Source organism: Egretta garzetta, unplaced genomic scaffold, assembly GCF_000687185.1.
Source record: "Egretta garzetta isolate BGI_Z169 unplaced genomic scaffold, ASM68718v1 scaffold101, whole genome shotgun sequence".
NCBI classification, from domain to species: domain Eukaryota; kingdom Metazoa; phylum Chordata; class Aves; order Pelecaniformes; family Ardeidae; genus Egretta; species Egretta garzetta.
This window is the reverse complement of record NW_009258666.1, coordinates 2,131,955-2,154,171: the sequence shown is the minus strand read 5'-3', so window position 1 is coordinate 2,154,171 and position 22,217 is coordinate 2,131,955. Positions and strand designations below refer to the sequence as shown.

Below are 22,217 nucleotides of genomic sequence, written 5' to 3'. Positions count from 1 at the left end.
CCCGTTCTGCCCCGCCCCCGCCCGGGGCGAGGTGCGACCCCGGGGTTCGAAGATTAGCTATTTCTTTTATTTAATCTCTGTTTAGCCACGTGCTTAATCCCGGGCCGGATGAAACCCAGACCCAGAACTTTCTTCTTAAAATACGGTGTGTGCGGTCATGTTGGCCCTTTTCATCCCTGGGGAGAGAGGGGGGCAAAGAGAGCGGTAAAACCCGGGGGTTCCCACGTAGCGTCTGCTTGAGTCCCTGTGAGGCATGGTTTGTGATCTCTTTGATTTTATTTTTTACCCCCCCTCCCTCCCTCTGGTAATCTGTGTTAGAGCTTGTTTCATGCTTCTGATGAACCTGAGGAGGGAGTGGAGATGGCAGCCTTTGTTCTGTGCCCAGGCTGGCCTTCTCCTTCCCCATCACCGCTGTCCAATCGCCTGGCGGCTCTGATTTCTCCATATCTCCCCCCTGCAGCTGCTGCACCCGCAGTCGGTGCCTCTGTCGAGTAGATTCAGCTGCCTCAAGACACTGGAGTCAGCTTAAAAATTGCAACGAGTTAAAAATATTTGCTACCGCCGCTTGACGTGCGTGTAGTGGAGAGCTGGGAGGTACCCGGCGCAAGGAGACGCTCCAATTTAATCTGCAGACGAGCAGAGTGCTTAGCTTTCTGGTACTTGTCATTCTGCTCTTAAATAATTATTTTTTTTTTTAAGGTCTTTAAAACGTGTAGTATTGCCATAGTTGGTGCAGCGCTAGAGGTGTTGTTAGCTCTTCCTTTAAGGAAATAATTCTTAGGAATTGCTGTCTCCCATTGTGCAAGTAACTGAGGTATATCGTCATGGGCAACTTGGCATCAATCGCGGACATCTCGATCTAAACAAATTAGTTTTATAATCCGATTTGCCATCAACTTAATGTTTTTCATTAATAAAACCCTTTAGCCAGCTGATGCTCGACAGCTCTGTGATCGTGCCTCCCGGTGAAATGAAACCTAAGGAGTTTGCTAATTCCTGCACAAAGAACAGCGTTCTCAGTCCACTTCGTAAAGCTTCCTTCACCGAGTGGTGTAACAAGGATTTATGAGGGTTGGGTTTTTTTTTTTCATTAACTTAAAAAATTGCTGATAGTAGACTGCAGCTTTGTGAGACTTAAAATTGATCACTGGAGGAGCTCCAGATGCTTCCTGCTCGCTTTGGGTATTTTGAAAAATGCTGTCCTTTGGGAGCATTCGCTAGCCGTCCAAACCGAGGACGATCTGAGCAAGAAGCTCATGAGAAAGAAGCTGAAATAAAACGGCGGGTTTAGGCAACTAAATCCCTTTGCGCAGATGATCCCAAACTGATCCGGATTGCTCAGAATTTCTCTGTTGCTGTGGCACCCTTTGGGGATGGCATGCTGGAGGAGCTGCTGTATGGAATTTAGGTTTGGGCCAAAGATTGTAAAGCATACGGCAAGCACAACTTCAGCAAAATCACTTCCAGACAAAGAAATGCCTGATTATTGAATGTCAGCAGTATTCCTATTTCAGCCTTTTTCACGGAGGGGAAGTTGCTTGTCCTGCCTGCCTCTGGGAGGGAACCCCGCAGGAGTTCTGCATCGAGACTAAGACTTCTTGTTTAAAAACAACATGTAAAAGTAGTCTAAAATACTTTGGTGGTTCTAAAGCTGCTTAGCATTTCTAGAGAAAATTACCGTTACTGAGGAGCAAGGTGAAGGGCAGCGCAGTGATTCTTGACCAATTTACTGTGCGATGGAAAGGCCGTAAAGCGGCGAGGTTCTGGAGATCTGTTACACAGCACCCTGAATGGCAACTGGAAACTGGGATTTCTTGCACCTTGGAATATGATCCACGTTTCCTCGCTCCTGTGATTCAGGGTCTGTGTGACATTCCTCTTCCACAGGAACAAGAAAACCCCTTTTCCTCACTTTGATTTATGCCTTCCATCTGCTGCGGGGAGGGCGGGAGGAGATGCTGAAGGGCGCAGCCCTCTTGGCTTGTGTGCATTGGGAGGACAGGCGATGTCCACCAATGTGCTAGCTAGGCGTAGGGTGGGTTTTTTTTTTCCCCAAATTCTTGTGGTAATCTTAGCTATTTTTATTTCCTGGAGAAAATCCAAGTGAAAAGAGCTGGTCATCTCTGAGCTTCCTATGCTGCAAACAGATACGCGAGCTACATCACTCCGCTAGCAAGTCTCTATATAGCTAGCATCTAGTTGGTCCTTATGTTAAATGCAGCCCTTGACGTCCCCAGAGCGGTGAGGAGGGATGGAGGTGGGTGGCGAGGGGTGGGTTCAGAGCAGTGGGTGGGGTATTGAAGCAGGACCCAGGACAGGAGGGAGCATCGTCGAGCAATTGGAGTTAGAGCAGCGCATTGCGAAGCAGGGAGCAGCTTGACTCCTCGGCAGAACTCCCCTGCTGACTGTGCTGGTTCTCGTGCCGGGCTCACTCAGTCTGTGTGTGTTCCTAGGAAGGAGAAAGGGCTGTATGGGAAAATCAGGTGGACGGGCGGTGGCCGCGATGGAGCGACTTGCCAAGGAACCAAACAGTGGGATTAGAGATGGACTGAGGTCGCGGGGGTGATGGGGAACTGTGTGTAACCCGGAGCTGTCCTGAAGCTTGCTTAGCGTGGAGTCAGGCTGTCCTGAAATGGAGATTATCTAAATTTCTGCATTTCCAAGTGTACGCCCTGTCCCCCGAAGGAGCTGTAACTGCCGCCTTAAACCTGTGCCCAGATGTCGCAGACTGTGATATGCTAATGCCGTTTCACTGTTGCATTTTTAAATGTATATATTGCTAAGCCATGCCAACGTTACTTGATGCTGATGCTAGCCTGCCTGTCACTGCTGGGACTCTGCCTCCTCCCGCTTCTCTCCCAGGAGCCTCTACCACCTGTGCCATTTCTCATAGCTCACCTTCAGGCTTTCTCCTCCCCACCTCATGCTTGAGCAGTGTTTCTTCTCTTCCCTGTGCCCCTTCTCCCTATGCCAGTGGCAGTCTCCTCCCATCTCTGCAAAGCTCCGAAGCAGAGCTGTCTGCATATGAATCCCAGCATACAGTCTGGAGGGCGGGGGGGGGGGATTTCAGCGGAAAGCGGGAGGGAAATGGTGGGGTTAGGCTTGCCAAATGCTGCAGCTTCCACTGTTGGCAGAGTCCATCCAAGCTCCCTGCTTCCTCTCCTGTGGAACCAAACCAGCTGGGGAGCAGTAGCGTAGGAGAGAGGGAGCTCTGCTTTCTTCTGGAGGCACCCATCCCCAAACTCTTGGGGGTTTTTTTTGGGCATGGGGTCAGTGTTACCACACTGTTAAGATAATACTCTCAGTATTATGCTGCTTACAGAGCACAAGTGTGCTGCAGGACGATGTTTAATCTGGGGTTGTTTGGGGTTTTTTTGTTAAAGAAGAGCTTGGGCTTAGATCAGGAGTAGCACTGTGGCTGCTTAGGCTCCTCCTTGTGAAGCAGCGGTGTTACCAACCCCCTTTACCTACCCCTTAGGATTTCTTCTGAGACAATGCAATCACTGCCCCACATGAAGTCCTGGAAACCACTGCCACACATGCCGCCAGACTGCTGACATTCCCCGTGGCAAGAAGGTAACCTTCTGCTGCACCTCTGACACGGCTTTAAAAAATCAGCACTGAAATGAGGCATGCTTAATCCCTCAAGGTATATGTACGCTTCTCCTTCGTATCAGTAAGTGGTCTGACAAACTGCTACCACTCATCAGTTCATTCACTACTGCTTCATGTTGCATAGCTAATATGCCAGAATGCAAACAGATAACGCTGGAATCCGAAGCAGTAGGACACGTCACAAGTGGCACGATTTTAGCCCCCCGTTCACACCTATTTCCAGACTTGGAGTTTGTTCTGAAGGTGTGAAGGGGACTGCTAGGTCACCCACGCTGGCCTGAATTGCAAAAGCAGGAGAACTTGGAGTGATTTTGCTGGGGCTAGGGGTTTTTTTCTTCTCATATGTTTTTGTATTTCATTTGAAGACTTGGCGATGGTGGATCTGATGCTTTTCTTAGCAAACGGTTAATTATTTGTTGCCCTCACAGACTGACTCCCAGATGTCGTTGCTACTGTTGCAGGAGGGATTTTGCTGTGTGGTCCATGTGAGCTGGGATTCACTGGTTTGCGGAGGCTTAGGTCTGATTGCGTTGTTTTGACAAGGTAGAAGATGCCTCTAGGTAGTTTAATTTACATCAAGGAAGTTTTAGAGTGCTTTTATTCTCGATTTGTGTGTAGAAAACACTTCTTGTTAATATGCAGAATGCCTTTTCAGAAATTCACTTACCTTTTTTTGGAGAACCAAAATATTCGGGAAGTAATGGCATTGTATGATAGGGTCTAAAGCTATGCCTAACCAGGGGCAAGGCCACCGGTGCAATCTTCAGTTTCCAAATCTTGATTCTCTGATCTATTCTTGTAGCTAAATTTAAAAAAAAAAAACAAAACAAAACAAAAAAAAAAACAAACAAAAAACTACGTAAAACTAACCAAGGCAGCCAGCTCTTGTTGCTTATTTTATAAATTTGACAGTGCTTGAACTTCTGGGGTTTTTGACTTTTGCATAGTGTCTTCAGAAAATAATTCCTTTTTGAAGCAAAAAATCAAGCTATCTTTTTCAAAGCAATTAGATCCGGTGATTTTTTTTTTAAACTAAGGAGTCATGGTAACAATTTTGTAAGGGAGCCAAGGTGCTATTGCAAGTAGAAATACAAAATTTATGCTTTTTTTCATAATTATGCAACAAGTTTTATATTTAGATCTCTAAACTAAAACCCAGTTTATATTACTGTATCCATAACTGAAAAGATAAAATATTGATCATTTGATTACGTTCTCTTAAGGGTTTTTTTCCTCTGTCTTCCAAAACTGTAACCATGACCATTGAGTCTAAAGCCTGTAGTTTCTGACATGGACAGAAATCACAGGAAACACAAGATATTGCAGCTGCCCTCTTTAAATTCTGGTAATGACTAAGCAGTCTTCAGTTTCAGTTTTGTCTTGCAGCTTTAATCCAGTTATGTGTATAATCTTGTGAAAGTGTCTCTCCTTCCCCTGAGATGTGAGAAGTTGTATTTGGAGCACTTTCGACTCAGCTATTTATAGTTCTTGGGTTTGCTGATGAAATGGCACAATTTAACTTCTAAGGAAGGGTCACGCTCCTTCCCTGATAAGCATCTGTAAATAATATGTTGTGATGGCTATGCATGGTGTGACCAATTTTTTTATTTTATTTTTTTTTTGGTTGGACCAAGAGGGCATAACAGTTCCTCGAGGATTTGGGATTGCTAGTGACGGATTGGCTCTAAATTTCAGGGAACTTGTCTAGTTCTTGGCCATTAAATAAAAATTGTACGGGACTGGACATCTCTGGAAAAGAAAAGCCAGTCAGCTATGGGCTACGTTCTTTTGAAAAATGTTGGATGTTGGTCTTGTACAAGGGAAAGGGCATTGATGACTGGAAGAACCTATGCTAGAAATGCCTACCTGGAAGATGATCTTCAGTCTTCTCCATTTGGGTCGTCTTTTACGAAGTGACTGTCTCCTGCCACCTCTCAGCGCAAGTTTTAATTTCTAGCCAGATTTGAGAAGGTGTTTGTGTACTAGTTCCTAACTGGCCTACCTTAACAACCTACTTCCAGAAGGTTATTTGGACTTTGTTCCAGATTCCCCTCAGGCTGCAGCATTCCTTCAGTTCATTCAGGCCACCTCTGTGTTTTTCCAAGACTCTGCAATTCACAATATACAATTAAAAGTCCAAATCTTATTTTGAGAGACACGACTTTGTAGTTGCATTGCCTGAATCGAGTTAAGGACTCCTGATGCTCGCTTTTATGGCTATGTGCCCAAGGCTTACAACTTAAAAACCAAGTTATGAATTGCTTGTGTGATAAAGAATTTTATAAGCCGGACCACACTCTAGCACGTCGCTCATTCGGGCTTCTGTTTGTTAGGAATGTTTTCAACTTCACTGAAATTCATCGTGTCCGTACGTGTTGGCACCACTAATTAAATCACAGATTTTAAATAGTCCCTCAGCTTGAATGATAAAAACCTGCCTGATTTGCTGATGGCTGCTGCATTATAGCAAGTGTATCCAGTGGCAGAGCTGGGGCCGGTGTCTTTGTAAGCGTAGGATCTACACGTGGGTACTGCATTCGCGGTGGAGGCACGGGTTTGGGGATTGATAGAGGAAGGCACAACAGAAGTCATACGCAAAACTGTACTTACAGTTTCCTACTCTTATCTGGTGAAGTGCAGAGCATTCGCTGCTCTTCTTTCTTATTTTTGTTCCTTACCCTGTTTTTGGCCTTCCCTAGACGTGAAGGGAGGAAGAGACAAGCTGGGCTACCGCTAAAGAGGTGGCCCCTCTATCCAAATTCCATTAATACAATTATAAGCCTTCATATATTCACAGAGAAGGAGGGTGGTATGTCCTGTTATAATTCCAACTCTAAAATGATGCTTGTTTGAGGAATGTAAGCAGCCCTATTTTTATCTTGTTTAGAAATTGAAAAAATTCAGAAGGGTGAAACAACAAAGAAGGATGAGGAAGAGAACTACCTGGATTTATTTTCCCACAAGAATATGAAACTGAAAGAACGAGTTCTGATACCTGTCAAACAGTACCCCAAGGTGAGGGCCAGAAAATAGCTTACTGAATCTCTGTGGTTTGCTTATTTTCTATGGATTTTATGGCTGACTTTTAGAGATAGTAGCTGTCGAAGTGTCATCAGGAGTTATGCCAGTGTTCTGCTATCGCTACGGAATTTTTCCTATGCAAGCTTGCAGGATCTTATTTCTAATATATTACATTTCTAGAATGTCTTGGGATAAAGCTAAGCGGTCATGCATAGTTGTGATCTTTTATTACTAGAATAGACACTTTCATATGTAGAGCTTTGTGTTTTACAGTTAAGAACTCTTTTAACTCTTAAGGCTTGCTGCCTGTAAAACTACTGGAGAGCAGATGTTAGAATGAAACGCTTTACATGAGTTAATTTAGCGTGATTTCTCTGGTGGAGCACTTTTTCATGAAAAGAATGTTCTGGAACTTAAATATTCCTGTGCATTTTTTGGTCTGTATTTTTTTGGTGAGGTGAAGAGAAAATGGAGCGGCTAAATTTTTTGTCAGCCAGCATAACATTCAGACAAGCTTTTGTTAAGGCTGCTGAGCTCTGGAGCTAATTTTTTTTTTTTTCTCCTTCATTTCCAGTTCAATTTTGTTGGAAAGATTTTGGGACCTCAAGGGAACACCATCAAGAGACTTCAGGAAGAAACTGGTGCTAAGATATCTGTGCTTGGGAAGGGTTCAATGCGAGATAAAGCAAAGGTAAGGGCATCGCCCTTGAAAACATACACATATATTAATGCCTTTCATATTGCTGTGAGAAGTAGTGGTTCTAAAAAGCATATTATAAAAAATTAAACCATTAAATCCAAGAGCAAAGGCAGTAGAAAGTCACACTTCCTAAATTGTTTTGTGCGTGTTGGGAGCAATATTGATTGGGGCAGAAGCGTGGTGCATACGTTCTTTATGAGCGTGACTTAGAGACCAGTCATCTGTTGATACCCTGTACCCTTGGATGCAGAGGTAGTTTATATGCAAGGTGAAGTACAAAGTTTATAAAATAAGAATTAATTCTGGCTACTGTGTGAAAAGTCACTTGCTAAGGGAATATGTTTCCCCTCCAGAAACACACAAAAAATACCCTTTTTCCAACTGTTCCCTCTGAAATCCTTACATTCTCATGGTTCACTGATGATGTTGGAGCAGTATGGTCCTGGTAATCTTTAGTGAATCACAAAGTGCCAGAAGGGTTTTTTTGAGCAGAAACAATGAAAAGAATTTATTTTTTCTTCCAAAATGGAGCAAACGGTCAACAGACCTGTAACTTAATTCAGCTTTTTACTTTAGTAGCATGAAAAGCTTTTCCACTTCTAGCTTATTTGTGACTTCTTAAAGCCATCTGAATAACATGGGTATCCAAGAGCAGAGTTAAAGAGCGAGCTTGTTTGAGGCATTAGACTTCATTAGGTGGTAGAGAGCGCCTCAGGCAGAAAGGTGGTGTAGAAGAGGAAGAGCACTGCTTGCATATGCTTAATCTTCTGGAAGAGAAGGTGTCTGGCATCAGTGCGTTAGGAAAAAAAAAAGGCAGATATAAAAAGCTGGGAGCTGTAGATTGCACGTGGCTTTTTATAAAAAACTGTATGCTCATGTGTATGTTGTTATGGTCTGTGTCCAGGCATGGCCAAAATGCTTTTACAGATGTTTCCTGTTAAGGTGTAGAAAAACAGATAAAAGAAAAGCAGTTTCTCTGCATCTTATTTAGTTTTAGGAGTCTCTAATCTGCTTTGTTTCAGGAGGAAGAACTGCGTAAAGGGGGAGATCCTAAATATGCTCATCTAAATATGGATTTGCATGTCTTCATTGAAGTTTTTGGACCCCCCTGTGAAGCATATGCTCTGATGGCTCATGCCATGGAAGAAGTCAAGAAGTTCCTTGTTCCAGTACGTATGCTGATGCTTTTTTCTTTTTGAAGGAGGTAGATGGGTCATGAATGGCTATAAGGTTGGGTAAAATTTGTTGGTGAGGAAGCCTGGAGTATTTGAGGATGCCTGGAGTATGAAGTGTGTGTGTGGCAGCTTAAGATGACCCCATTAATCTTGCATGAATGGCTATATTATTCCCCTAATCATAATTAGGAAGACATACACTTACAGGGCAGTTGTACAGAACATGTGGAGTAGGTATTTCTCTCCCAGAACTGGCTGTGGACACTGGGGGGGGTGGGGTGGGTAGCTTGTTTAGCCTCACATGGCCATTTTAGTGGGCGAATAACGTTAGCCATGCCTGGCATGGAAGAGACTTCTTGGCTGGGTTCCTCTGACCTGGAACTGTAGCACAGAAATCTGGCTAGAAAACTTCATTGGTCAGATCAGAAACGGTGAATACAGAGGTGTGTGTTCTGCTCTAAAGAGGTGGTGTGAGGATGAGGAGGGTGACTGCCCAGGAGGCAGCTCGGTAGTAGTATTCAGTGTTTGTGGCTCATTTCCAAGACACATCTGTTAAATCAATATTTCTATTGCTTTAAATGTGCGTGATGTGAAGGAACCTCGTTGCTAATCAGGCATTTATACAGACGACACTTGTTACCTGTTTGTGGATGTCTTTTACTGGTGAACCTTGTAAGACCTTTATGGTCAGCTTGTGTCAGTTTGGTGCCAGCTAGAGTATTGACTCCCAAGAACTGCACAACTTGAAGGAGTCTTCTGCATGTTATTAAAACGATGATATTGCTTGCTAAATTAGGGGAAAAAAAGAAAAAAAAAAAAAATGGGAAAGAACTACACAGTGCTCCCTGCTTCGGGGGACCTGGCAGGTAGAGAGCTGGATATACCTCGGCCCCGTGCTCCACAGCTGAGGCTGGAAGCTCAGATGTTCTGCCTGAAATACCAGGGGCGGGTGGAACCTGAGAGCAGTGGGTAGTAGGGAAGTGTGGACAAGCGTGTGGGTACTGCGTGATTTCTGTGAGTCTGACACAGAGAGGAGGAGGGATTGCTGTGTGAAGTGTCTTTGAAGGAAAGAGGTCATCTCCAAGGAGCCCCTGGGATGTACAAAACCTCAGCTTGCTAAAGCAAGCGTGCAGCCTTGCTATTTAAAGTGTCTTATCTATCGCTGCCTTCAAACAATGTGTTAAACTTGTGAAAATTGATGGAGAAGTCACTATGGAAGCCAGCAGTGCTGTGAAGACACATCTGGTAGGAGACTCCTTGCTTTGTGGTGTTGCCATAGCATCGTGAAGATCCTTGGTGCAAGGCCCGGGCTGCCTGTGTGTTGAGGGGAGGAGGGGGGGTTACGATGACTTCTGCAGGGTCACCAGAGATCTGTACTAATTCCTGAAGCTAGGTCCCCTGAGGCGGTAAAAATGCATGGAGCCAGAAACATACTGCATTTGTAAGAATTTGAAAAGACAGCCTGGATTTGCAAATGAGTGTTTGCTCTTCATCAGGCTGCATCCCATCAGGCTGCATCCTGTCCTGTTCCTTCAGTGTGTCGGGAACACAGCAGTATGTTGTCACCTTATGTGGGCTCATTGCCAGCCGCTTGCCTTTAAATGGGAGCTGTAAGGTGCTTGAGGTGAGATATGTCTTGCCTAGCTTCACCTCTGAGCTCTCCAACACTTGCAAATAAATCTTCCTGACATCCCTGGGATGCTGAACATCATCAGATGCCTCTGGGGCGCCCCTATGAGTGAGGTCCTCTTCCCAGGGACCAGCTGCAGTGCTCGCTGCAGCTCTCAGACGTGCAGGGTGGTGGGCCCTTCTTGGCTGGTTTGGAGAAAGCTGGCAGTTGTGCACTGCTGCCTGCCAAGCAAATCCCAGTAAAACTAACCAGCAGATTTTCGTTCCGGACTATCGGGTTATTTTTATTCCAGCACGGCCCCTCTTTAGGATATGATGGATGATATCTGTCAGGAGCAATTCTTGGAGCTCTCCTATCTGAACGGTGTACCAGAGCAAAGTCGTGGTCGAGGAGTCCCCGTGCGGGGAAGGGGAGCAGCTCCACCGCCGCCTCCACCTGTTCCAAGGTATCTTTCCCAAAAGCACAGACCTGGAAATGCTGCATCTTGCTCAGAGTTGTGCTGCCAGATGAGGTTAAGCTACTTGTTTTTACACATCAGCTGTTGCCCTTGACCTTGGCTTTTGGCCAAGGCTTTCTAGCCTTGTGTTGCAGGCTTGCTTTTAGCAAGCTGGCAATCAAATGTCGTGTATGCTTTGAGATGTTATCTAGCGCAGTGGATGTCTTCTGTATTATTTTTGATGTCTGAAATCAGTAGCTTCGTAAAGTAACATTTCAAAAATGGGCCTATGAAATCATGTGTGGATATAGATAGATGTGTCATGTTTGCTTCTGTAGCCTTCAGCAGAATAAGCATTTTCAGTTTAAACTGTCCGTCCTTTGAAAGTTATAGGATGGCATTATTCTGTCATGGCTGTCAAGGCACTGGGATAAATTGGCGATAAAACTGTTATTGTAGTTCCTGCTTCACTACCTATTTCATGGGGGGGAAAGTCTTTGCCTTCTGAGTGTTTAGCCCAGAAGTATCCCTGCTCATCTCATCATTGATCTTTACAGTTCTGGAGGTCTGGCAGTCATTACAGGTTAGTGATAGAGGGTTGTTTAAAATGAACTCTGAGAAATTACTTGGTCAAAGCCCTCTATCGGATTTATTTCTTTGTCTGTACAATACCCAATGCAGTAGAGTTCTCATCTCAGAAGAGGTTTCTGTAAATCCTGCAATACAACAGTGTTCACAATTCATGTGCTTTCATTCTTTGTAACGGACTCATGGCTCAGTTAATGGTGACTGCATTTGTTTATCAAGCTGTTGCATTTTGAAGTAGGCGTAAGAAGCGTATGCGCTGCCCTTGGTGTTCAGCACACCAGCAGTACGGCAGTAGCTGTTCACAATCCTTTTTATCTCCTTTCCAGGGGCCGTGGTGTTGGTCCTCCCCCTCCTCCTCCTCGGGGGGCCCTTGTGCGAGGAGCCCCGGTGCGGGGTGCCATTGCCAGGGGAGCTGCTGTAGCCCGCGGAGTGCCTCCTCCCCCAGCGGTACGGGGTGCTCCTGCACCCAGAGCACGTGCAGCTGGCATTCAGAGAATACCGCTTCCTCCTCCTCCCGCACCAGAAACCTACGAGGAATATGTAAGAAACTAAATATCTTCAGGGTTTTTTTTTCAATCCAGCTAGCTGATCATGTATTGGATACTCAACGTTATTGAAATAAGAGCTAACAACAGTAAGATTGCGCTGGAGAAGTGGCCACCAGTCGCTAGTACCGTGCTGGATGACCTGCTCTGCCTCTCTAGTCCTCAGATGAGGGAACAGCTAGTGTCCTAAATACAGGGTAGGGGGTGCTGTTTATAAAACAGAAACGTGCCCCCACGACTGAAGTTTGCCATAACTATCAGTGCACGGTAGAAAAACTACACCACAGAGATTGATGTAGTTCGCATCGCGTTCTCTTTCTGCAAGAGAATTCTTTAAGCAGGGAACACCAAAGCTTTCTTACTGCCCCTAAAATCCTTAAAATAAATACGTGAATGAACACGATGTTTCAAGGCACCGCCCTTCTGCCAAGCCTATCTTAGAATCTTTGCTCTTGGTATTCTAAAGGGAAAACATGATGACAGGTTTTGATGCACAACAGCATTTTGGGGAACCATCCCAAATATTGATATCTTTAAATTCTGTTTCTCCTCCCAGTAGAACTTCCCAGTTTTTCCACTGAAATCAATCATAAGTTAATAGGTTGGGGTTTTGTCTACCTGTAAATCTGTGGTTTAGATAACACAGTTACAGGCCTCCTGGCACATGGATTTGTACCACAGACAAACTGCAGCATTGGACATGTAAATGACTTCCAAATGCATTGTAAATATTAGTGTGGTTCTTTCCTCCCAAGCCACAGGACCCAAGCAGATTTTAGCTACCTGTGTCGTATGGTTGAGCCCCTTCCCTGTGGCAGGCAAGGATTCATGGGTTCCTCCGAAAGCTGCTAGAGCCTGAATTCAGTTTTGCCATTACTCTTGGTCGGGCATTAACCTTTGGTCCTTCCATTAACACTTTGTCATCATCTGTTTCAGGGCTATGATGATGCATATGCAGACCAGAGCTATGAGGGGTATGAAGGCTACTACAGCCAGGGCCAAGGGTAAGTTTGCTTGTCTCCTACCTGTTAGGGAGAAAATGATGCATGATCTTTCTTTTTTTTTTTTTTTCTTGGTTTGTTTTTTTTTCTTGGGTTTTTTTGAAGTAACTTTTGGGAGTGTCCCAGTGTCCTTGACAGTTCTGTAAAAGCAGTGATCAGACACACCACAGCCATGAGCGATATTGGGCATCTTTGCTTTTCAAGTGTTTGTGCAAGTTGTGTCAGTTTAGGAATACGATTTCAGCGCTGTATGTAACCAACATAATTACTCTTCCAGGGACACAGAATACTATGATTATGGACACGGGGAGGCACAGGAAACCTATGAAGCTTATGGTATGTCTGGGAATACTGTTCTCTTGACAGGGAAGGGGCTGCACATAGTTGGGAATTGCTTGTGGTTGACCAGCTGTTTTCCAGTGCCGCTCCACACTCTGAGCAAAAACTTGCTGAGGAGAATCTCGAGTAGTTTTCGTGGTGGAAGATTTATACCCTACAGCTTATCCAGGTCTGAACAACTGAAGGCATTCTGTGGCTTTTAGATTCTTACCTAGCTTGATTGTCTCACAGATGATCGATAAAAAAATTCCATTTTTTTAACTATGGAAATATCTTTTCATTTCCTTGTAGCTTTAGAATATTTTAAGAGCTCTGGATTTCCACCCACAGCGCTGCTTTTGCTGCAGTCTGGTTTTCATGGATTATATTTTGTTGAACTGGATGAGTGCATGGTTCCATCTGCTTCCTTATCCTCAAAAACCCGCTAGCTGATACTGACTCTGCACTATACGTTTGCTTGAAAAATGGATTTAAATGTCATATGAAGGCCTCCCTTTGACTGGGTGGAACAATAGACTTGCAAGTAGTCTATGAAGTTCAGCTAATTTGAATTACATAAAGCTATCAGCTCAGGTTGGACTGAGGGGTGTGGGAGACCAATTTAACCACAACTGTGTAAATCACCAACTGTTGAAAAATAATAGTTCTTACATCTGAAGTGCTAGCAATAAAGGAATGGGCGACTGCATTGGATTTTTTTTAATGCTATTTCAGATATCTGAGCTTATGAATGGCATCTGCATGTGGCAATGAGTAAGATTCATTTTCCTCTCTCTGTAAACAAGCTGAGCCATAAACAAGTTACGAAAGCTATACAGCGAGCTGCTTAATGGCATGGAAATACGCTGTGTTGAAAACAGCTCGCTTTAGCAGAGCATCAGTTGCCTGAAGGCGTGAATGAATGCAGGTAGTGATGATAATGACCAGCTGGAGTGGCTTTCTGGGATCCTCAGGAACCCGGAATCGGAATCCCCTGTGCCACGTCATGCCGGTATTAGGGAAGCAGAGTTGTTAACAAGGTAGCTGTCTCCTGTGCCGGCCTGGGGCTGTTCCCTGCTCTTGGGCTTAAGTTGTGAGAAGTTCAAATTCAGGTGGCTAACCAGGGATGCTTTTCCAGTCTAAGATGCATTTGAATGGACAGCTGCTGTCAGTAACGATGGCTATCTTTCCTGCCTTCAATGGCTTGGTTTGTTGCCTGTGTTAGTCACGCAGCACAAAGAGGCTTTTGTGCCTCCTACTTGGTAGGAGAGCGGTGGTGTTGTCTGGGATATGAAGGCCAAAATGCTCATTGTATGCTTGGCATGAAGTTGCCACAGCTAATCTGTTTATCCACAGTAATTTCCTTTGGTCTCCGCTTTCATGAAAACAGAATTAGAGAAATAAATTGTTGAGCCAGGCTGGAGACAGTTTTGAGAAAATGGGAACGTGCTTTGTGGCGGTAGGAACAGGCTCAGCTGTCTTCTGGGCTTCGGACACTTGCTTTCATTAACTGGTGACCCTGGAGAGAATGGCAGGCATGCAAGTACGAATGTTGCAAGCACAAGCCATAATGAAAGCTGAGCTTGGATATTTGGGGCTTGAGCTAGCTCAGGGACAATGGGAATGCGAACTTCATTTGCTTCGTTGGTTGTTCGTAGCAGAAGAGTGTGGGCTGTCCTGTCGAGCGCTTTGTCCCATCCGCAGTTAATGCTGGTGCAGCACTAGCGAGCGATGTCCGCTCCGAAGAAGCAAGCAGATGCTGCGCGAGCTACGGATGTAAATTTTCCTGTAGTCGCGGAGGGAAAGGAACGGCAAGTCACAGTCAGACCGGTATCTGGAGGTTCGGTCGGATGCGCTGCCATCCTAGAGCAGCGTAGGGACTTAATTATTTTGGCACAATTACCCAGGAGCCGCCTTGCCTGGCGTCTAGGAAGGAGGGAAGCGCTACCTGTAGCAGAGCCCCCGGGTTATCGAAGCTGCTGGCCGCCAGCCCGAGGGGCTGTGACTGCTGCAACCTTCGCCGCGGCTGGCTGCCAGAGCTGCCCCGTGAATTGGCTCCGGCTCCGCTGAAATTAATTACTCCTAAAAGGCACCGGGTTTGTCCAAGTCGGCACTTAGCCGGGCTGTCGGAGCTGCGGGCTTCCCAGGCATCCTGCGCAAGTGGCTTTTTTCCCGTAATGTCGGAAGACGTGCTGCAAACGAGAGGGCTTGGTGGATCGTGGGGCGTTTTACAGATGGGTTTGGGGGTGAAACTGCTGCAAAGATGCCCCGTGCCTCCGCGTTGGCTCCGGAGGGGAGCCCGTCCATCGGCACCACCGCTCCCTCCCTGCCCCTTGGCCCCCGGCACTCCGCCATCCTTGACGTATCCCTCTCTTTTCCGCAGGGCAAGATGACTGGAACGGAACCAGGCCCTCCCTGAAGGCCCCGCCGGCCAGGCCAGTGAAGGGGGCCTACAGAGAGCACCCATACGGACGTTATTAAAAAACAAACATGAGGGAAAAATATCAGTTATGAGCAAACAGTTGTTACTGATTCTTGTATCTCCCAGGATTCCCGTTGCTTTACCCACACCAGACAAGTAATTGTCTAACTGTTTTTCTTCGTGGCCCTTTTTCTCCCACTCCATCCTCACCCTGCATTCTGGCTTCTGTACGTAGTATTTTAAAAATGAGTTAAATAGATTTAGAGGACCGACTTTAATTTTTTTTTTAAGTGTGTAGATGGCTTTTCTTTCTTTGTTGTTTAGATAAACACAACTGTACCTTTTTTAATAAGAAAAAAGTTGAGTTAAAAATGTTAGTTTCAAAAGTGACATGCTTTGCTTAGCAGTTATGAAATTAAGGTTTTGTTAACCTTTTAAGTTTGGTTTTAAGGAACCCATAAAAGTTGTAGTTGCAGAATCCCAAAGTAGGCTACATTTCAAAATTCAGGGCTGTTTTTAAGAATTAAAATCATAATGTAACGGTAGTAGCTGCCACCGTTTAAAAGTAACCTCAGCTGTCAAACTTTCCTTAAAAGCAGATTGCTGGTGAATCTTAAGTTTAAATTTTAATACGAAGGATCCTCAAACAAATTAAATAGCATTTTTTTTAAAGGTAATTGACCTAAAAGGAAAAAATTAGGTGTGTAAAATTGACTTCTCTTATGTGGGTTTTGAAATCTAGCCCCGAACATGCGGTGTTGAGAGATGCTTGGGAAGCAGATTTTCCAGGGTAAAGGGGTTCTTAGTTTGGTTCTGTATGAAGAACTTTTAAGGGAAAACCAAATTAAAGCGTGGCTCTAATTGCCCAGTGTTTGATATTAGAAAACAGAGTATTAAGTGAGTAGGTCTGAACTCTGTAAAATTACAGTCCTCTCGTTTTTAGAGTGCTTGGGGCAGGTAATACAGTGCAAGTTTAAAACTGACAAAATTGTCAATATTAGCAATCCCGTTGACTTGTTCAAGTGTATCTCAACACTAGCTTTGCATAAAAAGGGACACTGCAGCTGAAAAAAAGGAAAAATTTCACTTTGTACACAGGATAAAGTCCTAATTGGATTTGTACACTGTCCTCCCACTCTGTTCTTGAAGATTAAATGCTACGTGTGTAAGTCTGCCTAAATAGGTAGCTAAAACTTGTCAAAATGTCTGCCGCAGTTTGTCAATAAAGTTTAGTCCTTTTTTAATCAAAGTAAATGTGATGAATTGTCATTTTTTTTTTGTTGAGCAATAAAATAGCTTTTTTTTTCCAATAAATTTAAATTAATGCTAAAGCTAATTGTCTTTTTAAAACATGGAGACATTCTAAAAATGGTGGGTTTTGTAATTCTCACAAAAAGTTTATCAAGCTCATTCGACGAGCTTAATTTTTTTTAATTTAAAAAAAAAAAAAAAAAAGAAAGAAAAATTGTTTTTCACCCCCTGGAAGTTGTTGAAAGCAGTTTGATCCCGGACTACGGCAGAAATCTGACTTCTGTCTGCTGGCAAGTGGTTATGGTTCTTTGCTGAATGAATGATTCAGATTTCAGGTGGCCTCACAGAGTATTCCAGGCTGCAGACTCCAGATTGAGTCTGAAATGGCTGGTTTAAACCTAGTGTGACAAAATGAACGCTGAAAAATCCAAGGCGTAGCTGCCACCAGGAGGAGGAGGAAGCTTGCTCTCTGCTTTACGTAAACACCCCTAACCCCCTTGGCTAAGATGATGCCCTTCCTACTTTATGGTAGCCTTTACTTGGAAAGCCACTTAAAAATGTATCGCTGGTTGAGAAGGGTGCTGCAGTTGCTCCTCATATCCTTCTGAGAGGGTGTGTATGTGTATTTATATATATATAATATTAATAGTTGAAAGTAAATTGCTTCCTAGAGAGACATGAAAAACGGTTTGTATTTCCCATCTGCAAAATGAATCTGGCATTCTAGGGGGAGAGAATTAAACTGCTCGGGGGTGAAAAATAGCGCCTTAGGAACCAAACTGCGTGTAGCAGTGCATGATCGAGGGGAATACTTTAAAACAAAAAGTTGTATTTGTAGATTGTTATTAAAGTGCAAATAACTGAATTTTCAACAATGGTTTGGAGTCAGCTTTCAGGGCATAATGTCTTGCTTGATGAAAAGATCACCCTATACCCCCCTTTTAAAGGAAAATTATCGCAGGAGAATCAGGATGTGTAAAGCTAACATGCATCGCAAAACCCAAAAGGTAACCTAAATGTCTGATTTTAATAGCACATTTCTCTTTTACATAAACTGTGACAGCAACTTGCATAAACTTTATTGAAACAATTCTTCAAATGTTAATTTTAATGTAAAAATTTGCAAAAAATGTTTAAAATAAACATTTAAAAAAGACCACATGCTTCTGCATAAATTAACAATAACTTTAATAATGTGCCCTTTGAAAATGCGCTGTAATGTAATGTGGGCAAAAAGGAATCGGCAAGCTTAAATATCAAAAGACGTAAAATGACAACGAATATAGATAGTCCTGCTACTGCCAAAACAAAAAAATTCTGCTCAGTTATTTAAAAATGTAAAATGATGGCCCTTTTTAGACCCCAGTATTGATATTTACTGTGAAATGGTCAAAGCTCAGCTTAAGTTGCATGTTTTCCTTCCTGTGTAATTGCATGCAGGAATCTTTCTTTATTTATTTTTTTTTTCTTTCAATTTGGGCTTACATGAAGGAGACTCACAAATGTCTTCAATTTGCAGGAGTCAAGAGTACATCGCTATGAGTCACTTGGGTGAAGATGAGCAGGGGCAACATGAAGTGGGTAAGTTTGTTTATTTTTGCAACCCGTTGCAAGCTGCTAACATGTTCCGAGTGGGAGGGGGGGGGCGGCACCATCTGAGCTGCTAAATTGAAGCCATTCTTTATATACCCACAAATAAATTACGCTTGCGAAAGGCCAGTTACATGACTGACGCTCCTGCAGAGGTCACGGTGCGGAGGAGGCTTCGGTATGTACCTGCTTAGAGCTCTCCCTCCGAGATCCCGTGGAAATGGAGGTTTAAGTGGATTTGAGGAGAGAGGGAAATGTGGTAAGGAGATCTGTCTCTTGGAGCTGGTTCCCGACTGAGACGCTGGCCTTCCCGAGAGTGCTCTCAGCAGCAAGGTAGCGTTGAAATTGTGGTTACCCCACGCTCTAGAAACAGAACAGCCCAAGAAAGGGCTCAATAGGAATTCCCGTATGAATCTGTAATGCATTAAAATTATAGACTGCAGATTTGAGACCAGGTGCTGCCCAGCTAGACCTTGGTAGTTCTACCCCTTCCACAGATGGGTTCCGAAATGTGATCTCAGCTGCTGGCTGTTCTTTTTTTATGGCTTTTTGTCTGATGGCATTGCCAGGGATGGCTCGGTCGGTGGTCCTGCAGGCCATTTAGCTCGGAGCCCTGCAGGGCTGCACGCCTGGTGTCAGCAAGTGAACACCCTGAGCCCTCAGGAGGGGTGAGGGACCCCCAGCACCTTTGGGTGCTGGTGCCGGTCAGCACCTGCAGTGGCGGGGCTCCCTCTGGCGGCTGCTCTGGCCCCGCTGACTCGCTTGATCTCCAATAAATACCTTAATAAATGCACACGGGCGTTTGCAAACCGAGCGGTGCCTTGGTTGGGGAGATTATCACAGTGGAGTGACCTGCTTACACAGCAAGGACACGTCTCCCCCCAGGCCCAACGGCAGCAGCCGTAAGCGTTTCCTTTGGGGATAGCTAATCACTTCTTCTCAAGTCTCGAGATCACTGAAAGTCTGAGCTCCATAAATAAAAGAACAAAGAAGTAAACCCTTGGAACGCCGAAGAAGTCTAATGGCTTCAAAAGACAACCGAGAAAAGCCTTGGGCATAGGACATAGAAGGACATAAGTCTTATTTTATGTGGAATTGTAAAGCTACCAAACGAGCTTCTCTTATCTTAGGAGTATTAGGAACAAGAAAGCGGTGTAATATGTGGAAATGCTGCAGCAGAGTGAGATTACCCTCAATTCTTTGACTTTAACTTGAAAATTGGATCCATAGTTTTCTGCTAGGGGAAGTCGTAACATGTCTGGATTTGTGGCCTGTTTATCGAATGCGTCTTCATTTAGAATGTAATTGGAACATCAATTTATATGGTGTTGTACCAATCTTTCCCATTTCTTTCTTAATAGGCACAGCTTTTATATCAAGTGGAAAAGATTTGATAGAGATCATCTATTATGATGCAGTTTTTTACCAGTAGAAGTGGATCTTGTGACACTGCCTTTGGAGTAATACAGCTTGCTTGTGCATTGCATTTGTTGCATGTTTACGTGAAAGATTTTAATGTTATGGAGGAATGTAAATCTGAATATCTTGAAAATAACTGTATATGCCAAAAGTATTTTGAAAACATGCCCTGTATCAAATCTTCCTCCCTCTCACAGCATTACTACATTCAGATTTTAGCCTAGAGTCTGCAGAAGCTAATTTGAGATCCCAAAATAGCCATCGGCATCGGATGTGTCTCTCAAAGATGCTCTAATTAGCCAGACGTTCCGGGGGTGATACAGGACTCGCTGAAATTTGTGAGGGGTAGAGATTCCTTTGAGTACCAAAGTCTGAGTCACCTAAATAACCTTCCCTTTTCTACTGCCACGTAGCCACCGGAGGTAGCGTTCTGCTGGCTGCGAGCTAACAAGCGCCAGTCATCTTTCATCTCCCCATTTCCCCAGAGGACTAATCCACATCTTCCTATTTGTAGGGTTTGGGTAAAGACCATAAAACAAGATAAAGGCCCCCATTGTGCTTGGTGCTGTACAGTGTGATGTACAGCAGCAGTCACGTCTCCTCTGTGGAAGCATTTCCCAACAATCCCATGCTTTTCAAGAGAAGCTCGGCTCTAGGAACATCCTCCTGCTGCAGAGCGCGCCGTGCCTCGGCAGTCCCGTCTTCTCTGGCCCTTGCTCTGGGTCGCCCCAGCTGCTTCAGCCTCTAAGTCCAGCCCCTCGGTATAAACACTCGGGCTGGCCTTGCTTGGAGCTGGTACAAACCTGGGCTTCACGTTTCTTTGGTGAGGTCCCGCCGTGCATCGTGGTTCAGAGTCTCTTGGGCAGCAGCAGCGTGAAGCTGAGCTTGCAGGAAAAACGCTCCAAGTGGTATTGCAGAGGTGTCCCCAGCAGCTTTCCCTGGAAGGAGACTGTCATCCCCTGCCCATTCCTTCCCCCTGGTTTCACGTTGCTGTTTGGATTATTAAATAAAGCAAATGGCTACAAGTTTTATTTTCTAACTTACCTATGGTATTTTTATGTTTAACTTAAACCGCTGTGCTTTCAGTGAGGCTAAGGCATTACCTTGACACGGTCCTCTGTAAAATTCCCTATTTGGTAAGTTGGGTTTAGGAGCACAGCTGGATTCCTTGTTCGGCTGTTAAAGCGGATGATTCTTTTTGTACAGAATGAGGTTTTAAATTTGCATGAGAGCATCTGTCACGAACAGAGCCAAGAAAAAAACAGTTTCAAGACAGGCGTCTTCCCTTCCTCAACCCATGCTGCTGCTCTCCTAAAGAACGCTTGGGCAGAGGGCGATTCCTGCCGCCTGTGACGGACCCTCCAGACACCCCCGGAGGAGAAGGAACCAGCCGTGACCTGTCTGCTGGGAGATGCGGAGGAGAACGGGCGCTGCTGCTGACACAGCTCTCCTCTCGGCCCCGAGGAACAAGTACAGTCAGTGCTTTTGGGGAGGAAGACAGGGCTTGGAGAAACTCTTCTTTAATTGATTAAAATCTGTAACATCGTGGATGAGATGTTGGACACACGCCCCGTTTGTAAGCTTCGAGGGGGAGGAATTTCTGCAGGCTAGTCGGGGCCCAGGGGAGCTCCCATCTCAGATGTAGATGTTATTCCTCTTTTTCTACTCAGGAAGCTCAATTCCTGTGAGCACAGAGCAGAAACCTTTGCTGTTATTGCTCAGTTGAGCCTTCCATTGCTACTATAGAACTGTTTTAATTGAAATGTTCTGTTTCCACGTTCATTTTGCTCCTTTTGCAAAGTGGGAAGAATCTCTCCTGGTAAAGGAACCCAGTGAAGATGCCGGTGGCTTTGCTGTGGCTGGGAAACTGGAACCTGACAGCTCTTGGTGAGCGCTGGAGAACGCCGGAGCCTCCCTCGGACTGGAGAGCGGCGGCTGTACGGTGGAGTCCTGAAACATAAAGTGTTTTCCAATGAACCTGGTGCTTTTAACGCTGGCTTTGGAACCAAATACACCCAAAGGCTCCTACGTGGTGTTAGAAATGCAACCCTGGTTTTAGCCAGCCAGCCGTCCGTCCTGCCTGTCGCCTTTATCGCTGTTCCTGGAGGATTCTGTTAAAGCCGCAGGTGTCTGGATGCTCCTGGTTTTTGATGGCTCTGCACAACCGTAGGTTTCCAAACCAGTAAGAAATGAAAGATTGGCCTTGTGAAAGTTCATTAATTTTCAAGATGGCTTTGCCTCCGGCCCAGGCAGGGCTGGTTCTCGGGATTGTATAGTGCTCCATCTGTACTGAAGCGTCAAAACACCCACAAGTTATGGAAATCCATGAAAAATAACCGCAAGCGGTTGGTGAAGATGGCGAAAACCTATCAAGGTGAATCACAGCGTTAAAATAACTTGCAGAGGAGAACTGGCAAGCTCTCGCGCGGCTGGTATTTAGCGAGAAGCGTTCAACAGATGTTGAGCGTTGTTAGTCATTCCCTGTAATAAAGGCCTAAGGTTGAAA

The 22,217-nt window shown here is 44.8% G+C and overlaps 1 protein-coding gene across 8 annotated transcripts; it reads left to right on the top strand.

The window, feature by feature from the left end:
• Positions 1 to 162: 162 nt before the first annotated feature.
• On the top strand, positions 163 to 22,153 carry KHDRBS1 (KH RNA binding domain containing, signal transduction associated 1). 8 transcript variants are annotated; one of them, XR_004843298.1, is made up of 12 exons: positions 2,284 to 2,665; positions 3,479 to 3,576; positions 6,503 to 6,630; positions 7,211 to 7,327; positions 8,359 to 8,505; positions 10,450 to 10,586; positions 11,492 to 11,705; positions 12,647 to 12,714; positions 12,989 to 13,047; positions 15,413 to 15,607; positions 18,222 to 18,283; positions 19,654 to 22,153. XR_004843298.1 is itself a non-coding variant. In XM_035903995.1 (11 exons), the coding sequence occupies exons 4-11, from the start codon at positions 6,583 to 6,585 to the stop codon at positions 15,508 to 15,510; spliced, it is 888 nt and encodes a 295-aa protein (XP_035759888.1). In that variant the 5' UTR covers positions 163 to 1,861; positions 2,454 to 2,665; positions 3,479 to 3,576; positions 6,503 to 6,582; the 3' UTR covers positions 15,511 to 16,732. The 8 variants fall into 8 exon arrangements, 6 of the variants coding, with proteins under 6 accessions (XP_035759888.1, XP_035759889.1, XP_035759891.1 ...); XR_004843297.1 differs by having other exon boundaries at positions 15,413 to 15,678; XM_035903995.1 differs by lacking the exons at positions 18,222 to 18,283; positions 19,654 to 22,153 and adding an exon at positions 163 to 1,861 and having other exon boundaries at positions 2,454 to 2,665; positions 15,413 to 16,732.
• The last annotated feature ends 64 nt before the right edge of the window (positions 22,154 to 22,217 follow it).